Raw genomic sequence first — 16,310 nt, 5'->3', positions numbered from 1 at the left:
TCAACTCATCCCAACTTCCCTGCAAATTATGTTCTACATTATCCACTTCCTGAGCTACATATGTTCTGCACTCTAGTTTTTAACCTTCTTCATTTCCGTTATTTCACAGAAATTATAGGAGTAACATATGTGACACCACTGATATTAGAAAAGGTGACTTGACATGCATTTGATTCCTATTTAATATCAGGATGTGACACTAAAGAACCCTTAGCTGTCATAGAATCATGAGAATCTAATGAAGTCCTACAGTGAATGTAAAACATTCATACCTTCAAAATACCACAGATAAAGATAAAGGGCAGGCTTGTGAGTTGTACGGAGAAACAGAAGGATCACTATCCTAACTCATCACAACCCCATATGACACCCTTGTCAGTGGTAGTTCATTATTTCATTAGAGGTACAAGTAGGACTGTGGTGGTGCACAGATGTACAAGGACCTCTCCTCAGGGGTAGAGTCCCCGAAGATGCCACTTAAGAAAGCATTCGGGTTGCAAGTGAAACCTTGAGCTTGTCAAGAGTGGGACCCCGGCGATCTCCAAGACCTATTGTCACCCTACTTTACCTTCCATCTCTTTTAACACTTTTTTTCTTGATACGTTAAGCATGCATCTCTTCCCATTATGCTCCCACCTTCCTCTTCCCTCTTGTTCCTAAACTATTTTTTCTAACTCCGCTCTTTCTGCTCTTTCCATAAATAAATATATATCCACACCGATAGTCAACATTTTTACTTGAATCAATTCCATTTTCCTCTTCCTATACTTTTGAGTACTCCAGTGCATTTTTCAGCACCAGAAGTGATTTGGATCACCAAGAGATGAGAGAAGAGTAGATTGGGATACATGTTGACCTGTGAATGGGTGAAGGAGACCAGTACTCCCTTAGTATTGAGAAGCATGTCTTGGAATGCTTTGAGTGTTTGTTTTCTGTAAGGTTCCGGTAACTAGGTTCAGCTAGTTAGGAATACACTAACAATTGAGATTCTTGCACTAGTAGTACTGCCTGTCATGTTTCCTTGTCCCTTTTCTTTATTAACACTATCAATTTGGACTTCATCTCTACACAGAGCTGTTCAAAGTTCAACACTATGCAACTTTGCATAGTTAAAAAAAAAAAAAAAAAAAGTTGCCAGGTTTGTGAAGGTTATAATAAAAGGGAACCAATAAATGGAACCTTTGTGTACAAAACCGTTCCTGTTGTTGTTGCCTCTCGCCCCTAGTTGCCCACTGCATCTCTGCTACTACTCACTTCTGTAACTGTACAGTGAGTGGATACATTACCTGCAAGCTGGAAAAGTCCCACTCCTTACGGTGGAAATTTCAAAAGGCAGGTAATGAATGGTGTGAGGAAACGTCAGGGTATTCCTGCTAGTACTCTGGGCTAATGATAGTTCTAACTGGTACAGGAAAAAAACTAGGATCCAGTTTGCTGTAGTCTGATGTCTCACTGCTCTTGGGTGGGAATTAAAGCTCAAAGGAATTAAACTTAATTTTCTCATCGAAGTCTGGATACTATGCTTGCCTTTGTACAGACTGACATTTTCCGGCTTCACAGATAAAGTATAACATTACTTTTTCTTTTTAAAGGCAATCAACAATTCCTTTGTTCTAGTAATAAAACACATCTTGAGGAAACTTTTTGTCAATAAGTCCCATAGCAGAATATTATTATCAAACTACTGTAGCTGCCAATTTGCTTTCCTTACAGCTCAAAAAGCAAAGTACTTTCTTAATAATGAAGATACAGTTAATGATAAGCAGAAAGGAACTTTAAATCCCTCTTAATTTACCCATCTAACCACTGTTCTGGGGCAGAAAGATCAATTCTGATTCAACTATCCTTACTAACACTATCAAAACTCTTATCCTGTTAAACAGCAGGCTCCCAAACATCTTCAGCATATAAACGCATACACCATTTCGGACTACCACAAAGTTAATAAATGGCAAATAGCCTTGGAAAAAGCATAACTATAATCTGTACAAGTGCCTTTTAGAAAGAGCTTTCCTCCACCTCCTTGTTACATCTTGAAATGGAATACAACCTCCTTTACGAGAGTTCTACAACATCCTTAAAGTATGTGAGTCTCTTTAAGATTGACTCTAACAATTATACTCCCAGGCCTTATCCGTCGTAGACGTCGCTACCTCCCAGGCCCTGGCGTCAGTCGACTACCTTCTCCTCGGCGACCTGAACTTCCACCTCGAGGACCGCACCGACCCAAACACCGCCGCTCTACTCAACAACTTCGCCACCCTCAGCCTCAGACAGCTGATCTCCGCACCCACTCTCATCGCAGGACACACACTGGACCTCATCGTCACCTCAAGCAACCAGATCACCATCAAGACCATCTCCACCCCCAGACTGGACCGACCTCCGCTGCATACACTTCACGTTCGTTCACCGCACCCAGCTGCCGCACCCGCACCTCCAGGACCCCTCACGGGAAATGGAATGAATTCACTAATGAGCAACTCACTTCATTGCTCGCCAAATCCCCCCCGCCTGATGACGCCAACACAGCAGTGCGCAACCTCAACGCATGGATCACCGAATGCCCTTCTCTGGCTGACATCGGCCAAACGCGCACCTAAGAAGGCCAGCTGGTTCACCACCAAACTCCAAGAATTAAAGCGCAAATGCAGATGTTTAGAGAGAAAATAGAGGAAAAGCCAATCCAGTGAAGACCTCGCCTCATTCAGAGACGCAACCGCCTCCCACCAACGAAAAATTAAGAACGCAAGGAAGGACACACTCTGGGAGCTCATCAACTCCTCTGCACACAACTCGAAGGAACTCTTCTCAGTCATCAACAAGTTCACAGATCCCCCTCTGAAGCCACCAGCATCCCAAAATAACAGGACCTCTGCGACAAACTCGCCTCCTTTTTCCAACACAAGACCCAGGACATCTACGACAGCTTTCTGTCACCTCGCACTGTAACCTGCGACCAACCCACCCCCCAGAACCCACCCAGACCATCCACGACTGGTCCACGCTCACCACAGAGGAAACAGTCAACATCATGAACAGCACCCACTCCGGAGCCCCCTCGAACCCGTGCCCGCACCACATATACATCAGTCAGCGCATCCATCCCCCTGAGCTTCGTAACACAATCAACTGCTCTATCATCATAGACACCTTCCCTGAGGACTGCAAACCGCTGAATACGCCCTTTCTTGAAGAAACCTTTGGCCGACTCATCAGAACTAAAGAATTTCCGGCCCATCTCGCTGCTACCCTACCTCGCCAAAGTACTAGAGAAAGCAATCAACGCACCACTACGGAATTTCATCAAGGCCAACAACTCCCTGGACAGCTCCCAGTCCGGCTTCCGCAGCAATCACAGCACAGAGACAGCACTCCTGGCAGCCACTGACATCATCCGATTACTCTTAGACCACAGCCACACTGCAGCACTCGTACTCCTCGACCTCTCGGCAGCTTTCGACATGGTCTCCCACAGCACTCTGCGCTCCAGACTCCACCACATAGGAATCCAGGGTGGAGCCCTGGAATACATCCACTCCTTCCTCTCTGAGAGGACACAAAGGGTCAGACTTCCGCTCTACACTACCAGACCCACAGGAGTCAACTACGGAGTCCCCCTGGGATCCTCACTGAGTCCCACACTGTTCAACATATACATGGCCCCTCTTGCTGCCATCGTCAGAAGCCACGGTATGAACATCGTGTCAGAAATATAACAGGGATATCACAGAAGGCTGCGTGTCTGAGGAGGGTGTTACTAGTTGGAGAGCGTAAGTGTCTCAGTCATGGAAGTACAAAGAGAACATTTGAGAAGTGACAGGCGTAAATAAGGGAGAAAGAATGAAAGTATTGAATTAGCAATTTATGAGAACAAATCAAGAAAATATATGTATTTATACAAACAATACAATACCAAAGTATTCATAATAGACAGTTGCTATACCAGAAGTTTGAGATTGCACAAATGCCAAAGACTACATGTAAAATTACGACATTGAGAAACAAACAAATTTGCTGCAAGGGAGATCCTTTGGTGAATTGCAATGGAGAAAAGGAGTATAAGAAAAAGTCTTCAAGACAAGTGTTCTACGTACATGCGAAGGGCAAGACTGATGTTGTTGCAGTAATTGAAGATTTTATATAACAATCCTTGTGTATTGGCAACTAGAATTGATCATGAGTAGGAAGACCATATTGCTGTCAAAGTATACAAAGAGAGTTTTTTGGAGTCATTATAACATATGTACCAGACACAAAGAGGCAGAGACCTGGGCTGGGGGCAATCACTGAGCATTACAAGATGTGCTGCAGATTATAGTTAGTTCACTAACCTATCTATCTATCTACAGAGAGAGGGGGAGAGACAAAGAGTGTGCTAGAGAGAAAGAGGGAGAGAGAAAAGATAATATCTAAGCCATTATTAGATTACTCAGTGACGAAAAACATTCCCCTAATGAAGTGATATTATGTTGGTTGTAGGGCTGATCTAAGTAGCATGAAGTCTTAGGAGACTAAACTTGCTATCTGGTGAAGGAGACAGAAGGAACGATTAATATGGGAAACGTCCAAAACAACGCATTGTGAACAACGTGGACATTTCCCACGCAAGCGTAGCCACACTTGCCGGAACAACGACTTCATTTTTCTGTGCCTTAACCACGCATGTGCTGAACTACGCATATGGGTGCTTAAGGCACAGAAAAAGGCAGAGCGGATCAGGATGCGGTGAGGTAAATGGGGCTGGGGCAGGGTTTGGGGTAGTTTCTAGGGGTGGGGTGGATTAAAGGCTTGTTTGGTCTGTTTGTTTAGGGGCAGGGATGGGTGGTTTGAGTATTTATTTTTAGGGCTTAGGGTGGGGGGTGGGTAGTTTATCTTTTAGGGGTGAGGAAGGTTTAAGGAATGGCAGGAGGAGGGAGGAGAGAAGAGGGGGAAGGATCGGGAGAGGATCAAGTGAGGTAAGTGAGGTTGGGTGCATGGTTGGTGGATACTTTTTAGTGGAGGGGAAGGATTTAGGGCTTAGAGTGGGGGGAGGTGAGTGTCGGTAGTTTTTTTTTTTTTTTTTTTAGGGCTCATGGCGGGTTCGAGGGTCCAGGTAGTTTCGTTTTTAGGGGCGGGGTGGCGATAATTCTTTTTTTTTAGGGCTTAGGGTGGGTGGGGGGTCGGGTTAGTTTACTTATTAGTGGAGAAGTTACTAGGGGTCAGGATGGGTGGGGGTTTTGGGGTAGTTTAGTTTATAGTGGCAAGGGTGGGGGTAGTTTTTTTAGGCATCAGGGCGGGGGATTGGGGTAGTTTTGAGGGCTGGGGCAAAGTATTTGGGCTCTGGGGGAGTTGGGAGAGTTGTAAGGGTTGAGGTAGTGTTTTAGGGTACAGGGCTGGGGGAAGAGGCAGTTTGCAGGGCTGTGGACAGTTTTAGGGCTCAGGCTGGAGTCCGGGTAGGGGGCAAGGTTTTAGTTGTTAGGAGGGGAGTCAGGGTAGTTTCAGGGGCAGAGTGGGATACGTTTTAGGGCTCAGGGCTGGGGGGGGGGGTTTAGGGCCCAGGGTGGGGGGGAAGGGCTGTTTTAAGGGTTGGGGTGGGGTGTTAGGGCCAAGGGCAGGGTGGGGGAATTTACCTTGCAGCTTCCTTTGACATACATACTTTTACAACAAAATTCATTGTGAAGGCATGCGTGGTAAAGGCATGTGTGGTAAAGACATGGTCGTTCTTAAGACCGTATTGTTCGGGCATGCATGCTTCCATCAGAGGGTCGATTAAGACTGATAAACCAATAGTTATCAAGGGGCTGAAGGGTGTAAAGAGGATTTATTGTAGAAAGGAGATGTGTTAAACATACACAGCACAAGGCATGTGATCAAGGATGGTGCTAGTGCTGAAGATAGTAAAAGATGTTATGTTTGACGATGAATCAAGCTCGAATGAGCACAGGATGGTGAAATTATATGTGGGTCATGGCAGGGAATAACACTGGTAAGGAAAGGGCAGAAAGGGGCCAGTTATGATTGGCATCATTGAGAGAATGTGGCATGTATGTTTTGAACTGATCTTTGTGTGAATTCAATGGGGCCAATGTGTTATGACACTAATTTTAGAAGTCTGTTAATAATATGTAATGTCCCTCTTTTCATATGTGGTGTCCATTTGCTTTGTAGGTTTTTTGTTGCAGTAGGTTCTGTGCATGGGGGTGGGATGTATGAATAAAGCTTTCTAGAAGCTTTATTTTGTGTCCCCATTCTTGGCATCTTTCAGTGGGCATGGCCAAATGTCACTTTTACTGGCACATCATTTTTATAAATAGTATGAACTTCCTCGACCTAAAATACTTGCGAGTTTCACATAGATCTCTGCAATGAGGTTCTTAACTAGCAAAGCCACCTTAAAGGCTAATAATCTATCCCCTAATTGAATTTATTGATTTCTTAATGGTGAATGCCTAGTGGGGACCTTTATAGCTCAAGGTCACTGCTCAAGTAAATACTACTTGAGTCCTGCACATGTACATCAAGTCACTGGGGAGTATTTTGTGTACTGACTAACGATGAACATCCAGGTCCAACTTTTAACTGATGTAATACTTTTTGTTGTGTATATATTTATTTGCAAAACACTATTTTGACTCAGGGGCATATTGGTACTAGGAACTGAGACCAGTTTGAGGGATCAGTATTCTAAATTTTCCTTTCTGGAAATGTGACTCAGGTTGGGTGGAAGCCATCACCATTAATTGTTCTGCCCAATTTACTACAGGCGATTCCATCACTCTCTCACAAATAACAACCGATGGATCCGGGAACGTAGCCACGAATCCTACGCAAAGAATTACTCAATTGTCTTCAAGAATGATGAGCCACTAGCTAGCCGGAATATGAGGCATCTTCCTCTGCACCAGGTAAGTGCAGGTTCCTACTGTTTCAATGAAAATCGTGGATGTATGTATATGTATGTGATTGATGGTCGGGCTTTGCAATGGTGTTGCATAAGTGTTTTAAGACTGACTTTCTGATCGATGGTTTTGAGTAGACACATCATCTTTTATATGTGCCATACCCTGGGATTATCTGGTTACCTGGCTACATTGTAAGTCTGTGGGTGTATGCAGTGCTTATGGGTTGTTCTAAGTGAGGATGATGACCCACCCTAAAATAATTCCACGTATCCACAATCAATCAAGTTCGTCCTGTTTGCACACCACACTTTCAGGCTGTTATTCGAAAGTATCAAATGTTCACAGTAACCGTGACTATCACCTGCCGCCAATCCCCTTGAGCCATCAAAGGTAAACACGCTCATTGGGCGATCATATGCACCCACTACAATACAGCTATCACATGGACTCAGTTAGCTGCACCCGATAACCTGCCTAGTGTGCTGTGCATGTGATGGCTTAAGATTGCTATTTGCAGATGTTGACTCAAGACTATTATGTGCATGTGGTGGCCCCAGGTGCATGTGACATTGCAGGCTGTGCCTGTGTTCACTTGAAATGGCAGAGTGCAGGTGATGTGCACGGTTAATATGTGACTATGATGATTTAAAGGTATTGAGTGCTTATGATGGTTAAAGGATACAATATGCATGTGATGGCTTTCACTTACTGCATGCTTGCGATGGTCAACGTTATTCTGTGCATGTTACCTTTTTAATGCTAGTCTATGGATGCCATGTCCTGGTGGCATATAATGAAACCTAATAGAATTTTAAAGCGCACAGTGACCCCCAGGGATATCCCACAGGTGTTTGACTGATGGGGTTAGATGCTGGCTTCAAAGAGAAGAGCTAGGATAACCCGAGCTGATCATATCTAACAGAAAGAAAAAGGTTGCTTGCAGCCAGGGTTGAAATAGCACAACCCACTGTTCTTGCATACTTGATGGTAGGAAGTGCTTTAAAAGGACAGGTACTGAGTATCTGCACTACTTTCATTTAAATGAGAAAGCACGTTCAGAAAAGGTGCAGTACCTATCTATAATGGCACTTCTCAGCGTCAAACAGGTACTCTGGAATACTGAGCACCTCGAATTTAATATTCACATTTAAAAACAAATTGCAGAAGAGGGGAGTAAGTTGCAGCTAGGGATCTTCCAAAAAAAGTGTGGATGAACGACGGGCCATCAGGTGTGTTATGTTAGGAAAAACAGACACCAGTTGATAATGGTAACTATAGTTTGGTATAAGTTTTCTAACTCCCTTTGTCTTAACCCAGTCATGTGACCTCTGACATGCGGGATGGGTTGGGGGTGTTCATGTGTGCGTTACAGTTCTTGGAAGATGGGCCACTCAACCAAAGTGTCATCATGGATATTACATGGTGGACATATCTCTGGCAGATGAAAAGGCTTGTAAAAGTGATCCGCTAGGATACCAGAAGCCAAATCACATAATGTTAATGACTGGAGTTATGGGTTACCTAAGGGAGTTTATGGTGTTCCAAGCTCACTGTACCGCTGTTGGTGGCTATCCTGCACTCACAAAATCCCACTGCTCACAAACAGATACATCACTTACTAGGAAGGAGCAGAGTTTGGACACAGGTTGAGTATCTAGTGCATCAGTCCACTAGTGTAATTCGGGTCTAATTCAAAACTGTTAAAGTAAGCTACACTAAAGCCTGAATGTCCACTGAGGCTATCTAGTCTCTCATGTGCCACACTTGGACCAGGATTACAGCCTATGTGAGTCTGATCTTTGTGGACCTTTGAAGGGAAGAGTCTTAGCAACAAAAACAAGTTCCACTTGCATTCTCGAAAACTAGGTAGTGGTTTTGTTGTAGTGCAAGCATATGCTAAAAGAGAGACAGAAAGAAAGAAAAATTAAAAAAAACTAAATGCCTGTTAAATGTGAAGGGCATATACTACAGTAAGAAAATTAAAAAGTAAAACTTCACATTGGTCTGCCATCTTGGAACAGTAAAACAATATGGAGTATGCAGAATACCATTTCAAGATGGTAGCATGGTTATGAAGCTTACATCAGTGATTCCTGTGGCTCTGCATAAGAAAGTTGTACTCCATTAGCAATGGCAGGAGCTGCTGATGCTTCCATTAGTCAAATAGCACTAGTTTTCATTTGCAGGTGAACTGCTGTGGGATGAGCTAAAGGAATTTTCTCCTGAGGTCTAACTTCTCCGGATTCAGAATAATACAGAGTAAGCAGGCAAAATAATGTTACTCAGACTACCTAATGTCCTAAAGACCAGCAGTTATCTATGAGGCAGAGCCAGCCACTGGCAACAAAGCCAACAACTAAAGAGGGCTGATGCACTACACAACTGAATGTATTCTGTGTATACTGTACTGAAGTGCTGAACTAATATGGGAATGACACTGTCTGAATTGGGCTTACCTAAAAACTTTCTCTAAGCAACATTATGTATTATTATTTTTGAGGAAACATGAGGCTGGTAAAACAGCTAAAACAATATATTGGTCCGAACTAAAACATACAGAAATAGAGCACAGGGAGCAGACGTGCAGGGGGTCCTTGGCTCCCACTCATAAAACATACAGCACTGGTCAAGAGCATCACAATCTTCCCTGAAAGATATGGAACAAGTGGGATACTGCAAAACCAGTGCAAGTTTCCTTTGAAGACATGGAACAAGTGTAGTACTAAAGTGCCAGCAAGTGCAAGCTTCCTTCAAATATATGTAACTGAGCTACTGCAGGGCCAGTGAAGCTTCCGCCAAAGACATGGGACAAGTGTGGTATTCAAGGCCAGTACAAGCTTGCTTCAAATACATGGAACAAGTGTGGTACTGCAGGTCCAGCCAGTGCTAGCCTTCTTCAAAGACATGCGCAAATGTGGTATTGAAGGGCCGCTGCTAGCTTCCTTCAAAGACATGGAACAAGTGTGGCAATGGGCAGCACCACTTGATCACTTGATCGTAGATGCAACCAACAAACATTCAAGATTTGATACAAGTGTAAAGAACAGAACTTACACTCAAGGCAGGTATAGCACCTAGCAGGCGTACACTCTTCCCTCACACTCCTAGAACACATAACTAATCTGGTAATTTACAATGCAAGCTTTGCTTACATCCACAGAACATGGACAGTGTCTACAGCAGCAGCACAAGTCTGTGTGTAAACACACACTATGTGCAGCATTTGGAAACTGTGTAAGTTCCTCTCATACTCAGCATAAGCACAAGATGGTCATCAGCAGTGCAGGTTAAGATATCCTCATGTACAAAACAGGTTTCTCACTGTCAGCAGCATCTGAGTTTATTACAGCCACAAAACACCCACATTAAAGTATAGTCAGTCGGTCAGTCAGTCAAATTTCTTTATTCGGCAAAATGCCATAAAAGTACAGAAAGTTTAAAACGCAGTTACATTAAATATGAGGCAATATTCGGCAAGCATGTCTCACATTTCCAGAATTTAAAAAACTATTTACAAGTAGGTATAACAAAATTCCCATAATAATACCTAAAATACAGTAGCAAAATCGTGGTCAAAATAAAATCTTATATAATTACATCTTTGATTAATAATCATCTGCTTCCACCAGTTCATATCATTTCCTGATTGTAAAGGCTGATCTAAAAAAAATTAAAACAGAATAGCAGATTTGAATTGCCAGCAGTTTTTGAACATACATCAATGCGTCTTTATAGGAGAGAATACATAGTTTTCCGTAAAAAAAGGCAATATAAAAGTACATCTTCGAGCCGAATAAAGTTAACAGAATAAAAGGAAGTGACACATGCTTTGCTTAGAAATAGTATTGCAAGGACAATACGGAAGCACTTTTTGCCAGGTGCTTTGCTTTGGCAAGGGCACTCTAAAGTGTATCACGTTTAATCTAAATAAGACAAGAAGGGAATATGAGGAGGACCTCGGGAACCAGGTTAAGTAAGGTTCCATCAAGAACTTAGTTGAGATCTGAACATAGGGATCAAACGTTTTCAGATCCAGAGCCCCCTGTAATCTCAAATTCATAATATACTCCAAATATTGTGTTTTAACTAGTGCCTTGGCATTTAAAGGTAGGGACTCTGGGTGAGTGAAAATGCTCTCCATGCCTATATTCCAAAATGAAGTTTGCAGATAGGTAAACCATGGAATTCTATTAAAATGGTTCAGTTGAATACAGTCGGTCATACGATCTTGTACCAGACCAGCCGCAGGATTGGACCAAGATTTCAACCACAATAAAAGAGGAGCGACACCAATCAAATCTTCAATGAGCTGTAATCCCAGTTCTTCATAACAAATAATATTTGCTACATTCTTTGGTACCAGCAATAATCTATGAACAAATGTATTCTCTATATGTTGAAGGGAATCTACTTTAGTCTGGCCCCACAGACCGGCCCCATAAATAGCTGCTGATTTGCATTATAAAGCCTAACGGTCTACGGCCTAATTTGCGAGCAAAGCAAAATATTGCTTCCGAATTTCTCACCATTTGATGGACCTTAATAGTGAGGTGGGAATTCCATAACATGGAGGAACTTACATGCAAGCCTAAATACCAAAAGTCTTTGAACTTGTTTTTTCCTCCCATGGTAAATCGTTTAGATCTAGTATTTCGGGGACCAGCAGTCCTGGCAACTGTTTTCGTAAAACTTACTTTCAGATCTAGATCTTGCATAAAGATTAAAAAGAGATCCAATAGACTTTGAAGGCCGTTAGCTGTACGGGCGATTAAAACCGCATCATCCGCATACAAAAGGACAGGAAGCTGTCTCAATCCCATTCTAGGGAAATCCTTTCAGTTTTTTACAAAAAAATTGTAGAGTCCATTAATATATAGCAAGAATAAAAACGATGCTAAAATACAGCCCTGTCTAACACCTCTCCTGGAGGGAAAAGAGGAAGATCTCTCACCATGCAAACCGTACTGCACTATAACCGTTAGATCAGTATATAATCGTTTAATTAACTTAAAAAGATTCCGGTCAACCCCCGGGGATTCCATAATTAGCCAGAGCTTCTCTCTGTTTACCAGGTCAAAGGAACTTGATAAATCAATAAACGCCAAATGGATAGATTATTTTCTGGCAATAACGTATTTACTGAGGAATGAGGTGCAGGTTTTACGCTTGTTCCACAGTATCTAAACCAGGTCTAAACCTATATTGAATTGTGGAGAGAATCTTTGCATCCGCTGCCCATTCTTCCAGCTGGGTCAAAATCACACTCCCCAATATCTAGCAGTGGAATCTATCAGAGAAATTGGCCTATAACAGGTTGGGTCTTGCCTGTTACCCTTTTTTAAAATTGGGATGATAATGGCCATTTTCCAGGAGGGGGGGATGTTACTCTTTACTGCACTTCACAGTACGTTTGTAATTAGAGGACCCCAGAGATCTGGCATAGACTTAAGAAGGTCAACAGCAACCCCGTCCGGGCCAGGTGCTTTCCCAGGTCTCGATCAATTAATTGCTGTGATGACCTCATGTATCTCAAAAGACAAGTCTATTATATTCGAGTTAGATTAGACATGTCTCTTGTTACTGCTTTCGTCCCCCTCCGAAGAAATGTCACTATCAGGTTGAAAAACCCTCGTAAAATGATTCATCCAAACCGCTTCACGTATCAATCATCCTCTTTATTATCTGGGTCCATGAAAAAAGGATGGTTTACCACCCTCCAGAATTGTGTAGTGTCCTTCAGTTCGGTGGCTACCAAAAGCTCATTTCATGCTCTATTTCTAATTTCATTTTTCCTCTCTTTCAAAACTGCGTATAATGGCCCCTTGCCCTTCTAACTAAATCCTGAGAAAAAGGGATAGATCTGGGGGCTATTTTTTAGATCCCTATGGGCAGTAGTACAGGCGGAGTGAAACCATCGGCAAACTACTGGGGCCCAGGAGGTTCTGACAGTCACCAGAGCCTCTGAAATAGCATAGCTTAAGTGCTAAAATTCTGACGCTAATCGATCATGAGGTTGATGTTGCGACAGGCACATATTAATGGAATCCAAATTTTTGTTCAATTATTTTCTGACTGAAAATTTTGGGATCAACCTTTTCCCATTTCATACGTAGACCAGAAAAACAAAATGCCTTCTCAATTCTCTATTAATAGGTGCTGAATTTGAGTTACAGGCAAGTTTAATACATAGAGGATTATGATCGCTGGCACAATGCGGTATTATTTAAAATCAAGGATTAAATCAAAGTCAGGGGAGCTAATAAGGATATAATCGATAATACTCCCTTTGAAATTCCCCGTAAATGTAGGTTTTTTTAAAATGTATGTGGCAGCCTTTTCCCTTTCGTATAAAAGATCAAATTTATAAATAAAGGAATTTAAAACAGTAAAGTATAGAGGTGGGTGAGCTGCTGAAGCTTGAGTCAGATGCAGACTCTTTTTCACCCTGGGATACTTTTGAATGCTCACGCCCAAAAAGAGCTGAGCATTTTTGTGGCTTCTGCTTGCTACCCACACTCTAATCTCAGGCCCAGAGAATGCAAAACACAGCATTAAAATTTGATCTCAATCATGAGCGAGAAAGAAATACCAATCTAGTGGCTGACTTTCACAATGTGAGTGCAGAAAACCAGGATCAATCCCTGCTTGGCCACTTGACCAAATTATTTGATCCTTGGCAATTATTTTATTTTATTGTGTCTCCTATTTTTTCAGTATTGCAAATGAGAAAACCTTGAACTATGTGAAGATATGTGCTGCACAAACATCTCTACTGTTTGACTTAATGGACTATAAAGCAGCTCCATGTAAAATAAGAATGTAGCCTACGTATAGGGTGCGCTTGACAACCGATTATCGTCTTAGTTTACTAATAGTATTGTCATCAGATTGCGGAGCATGCATGTTTTTAAGTTCAAGTTTAGAAACTATCACTTTTAATAAACGCCTTTCAATGCTGTGATATAATCTGATGTACTAAGGTAAAACCCTTGTCATATATATTTTTTTGAAATTTGATGACACATCATCATATGTTTACAAAATATTTGTTGCACGATCTCCATACAAAAAGGTTTCCCTTGGCTGAACTCATGCCTGGGCTCTTAGAGTGAAATCAGGCTCTTAGAGTCAAGGCAGACTCTGAACTTGGCTCTGCCTGTTAATTTGTTGGCTTGCCCACCTCTACTATAGTACAGTTACTTGGGTTCCATCATGATCAGTATCTCGCTCTAGGAGTGACATCTTCTTTTCATGAGATTCTGGACAGTTTCCATGGGTCTCAGAAGGATAACTATTCCTATTACTGGTTTTAATAAGAACGAGTTATGTATTAGCGAACCCAAGGAGTTGTTTAAAGTTACCTCTGTCTTTTTTTCTAGCACATGTATTTGAATGGAATAGAGTTTATTGTAAAGATTTTAAAATCCATTACAATTTAAATTCCATGACAATCAGTCACTACAAATACAAAAAACACTCACTTAATGACACATACACAGATTAAAAACCCTGTTTTATCAATAAAATGCAATACTAATACCAGGCAATGTGATCACAATAAAATACTCAATTGCATTATTTACAAACACATAGGAGCAGCAGAGAGTTTGTTGGCAGAAAAACAGTTGCATCAAAAGGATACATTGCAGTGATAACGAAAAATGCAAACTACAATTTTCAGAAGGAAGAGGACATATAGCACATATTAATTACTAAAACAACTAAATGAGTCCATGAAGTGCTTACACGCCTGCAATATACCCTCTCCAAGGGAGATAAACACATTCACATTCAGGTGCACGCAAATGATGCGGGCGACTACATACATCCTTAAAGTGCTTGAATGCTTTAATCTGATTGAAACTTCCAGTTTCCTTACCTTAGAATTTTCCCCCAGGCATCAGACTGGATCTAGAGATTTTTTCTTCTAGCAATACTCTTGCGCGTCGATCGACTCCGCGGGCATCGTTGGTGTCGGGAGTAGTACATAGACACCGCCTCAGCACAGTGACATCAGTTCTTTTCTTTCTGCGCCACTCGCTGAACGGGAGAGAGCTACCCGAGTTTGACCTTTTGTCGAGTTTTTTGGTGAGATGTTGGTGCGTCGAGATGTCCCCGAAGACCGGTTTCAAGCCGTGCGAGGACTGTCACCACATGATGTCAGTGATGGATCCACATCGGGTTTGTTTGTGGTGCTTGGAGTGCCGGCCCATGGACTAGAAGGCCTTGAGGGAGCAGTCCCTCAAGCTCATGGCGGGCTGGCGCTCGACTCCACGTAGGTCCCGGTCTCGCTCGAGGGGAAGGTCTCAAGACTGCTCGCAGAGCCACCACCATTCTTCTTCATCCAATTCTTCGGGCACAGGTAAGAAGGTCCCATCACCTTTCGACTTCACCTCATCGATCACTGATGCAATGCGGGAGGAACGTTGACACTCGAGGTCTCCATCTTCAGAGCCTGCTTCTGGGTCTGCTCCATGCTTCCCCGAATTTCTGGAAGCCGGAGAGACCCATGCCCAATTAAAGGAGTTTTATGAGGCCCTTGGCTTCGATGGGTCCTACTCACCCTAGGTCCGATTTGGACCCTTTTCCTTATGGGTACGAATTTGGGGAAGGACCCTTATGAATACCAGGATGACCCTACTTTTGACTGGGCACAGGATTTGGGCAAGGCCAGTGGCCTGGACACTTCTCCAGATGCTGGCATGCTGTCTCCTGTTACCGTGGCTATGCCAGAGGATGCGAATTATTCTGTGGTGGTCAGTAGGGCGGCAAAGGACCTTGGCCTTGAGCTGCCTACTGTACAGGTCAGGTCAGATCTCCTGACGGAGGTGCTTCAGCCAGGGGCTTCCACATCTGAGCCCCTTCTGCCATTCAATTAGGCCCTCACTGATTTCCTCTTGGGTACTTGGTCCAGACCCAAGACAGGGGCTCCTGTAAACAGGACTATTGCACACTGCCGTCAGCCCACCCGAACGATCCTAAATTACTGTCCCAATACCCCATGCCTGACAGTCTTGTCATCCAGGCTTTCTCGTCCTCAGGCGCATTCCCTTCTGCACCCCCGGATAGGGAATCAAAAAGGCTAGAACAATTTGGGAAGAAGATGTCTCGCGCTGCGGTCCGTGAACACCGCATGCCTTTTAGGCCGCTATACCCACTCTCTGTGGGGTACGGTCGCCCAAGCATATTTAACAGACGAGTGTCTCAACCCAACATGACTTCCTGGCTGTAGGTTAATGAGGGAGTGATCTTTGCTCTCATAACTTCCAACAATAGCAACAGATTTGACACCTTGAGAGTTTTAAATAGTTTTGATAGAGACACCTGCAGGGCCACAGCTTTTTCTTCAACCTCCTTTCTCTGCTTAACAAAGCTGCCCATGGCAAACCCCTAAATATTTATAACAATGGTCTGAAGTGAGTTTGT

General features: G+C 43.0%; 1 protein-coding gene across 2 annotated transcripts in view; it reads left to right on the top strand.

Annotated features, from left to right (window-relative positions):
* Nucleotides 1-16,310, top strand: part of SARDH (sarcosine dehydrogenase) — a 460,574-nt gene that overhangs the window by 278,215 nt on the left and 166,049 nt on the right. For both annotated transcript variants that reach the window (XM_069241559.1, XM_069241560.1), the window contains exon 11: nucleotides 6,746-6,887. In XM_069241559.1, the coding sequence (XP_069097660.1) occupies nucleotides 6,746-6,887 (142 nt within the window). The remainder of the gene's footprint in view (nucleotides 1-6,745; nucleotides 6,888-16,310) is intronic.

Source organism: Pleurodeles waltl, chromosome 6 (genome assembly GCF_031143425.1).
Source record: "Pleurodeles waltl isolate 20211129_DDA chromosome 6, aPleWal1.hap1.20221129, whole genome shotgun sequence".
Taxonomy (NCBI): Eukaryota; Metazoa; Chordata; class Amphibia; order Caudata; family Salamandridae; genus Pleurodeles; species Pleurodeles waltl.
Note: the sequence above shows the minus strand (reverse complement) of the source record. Positions and strands in the feature narration are given on the sequence as shown.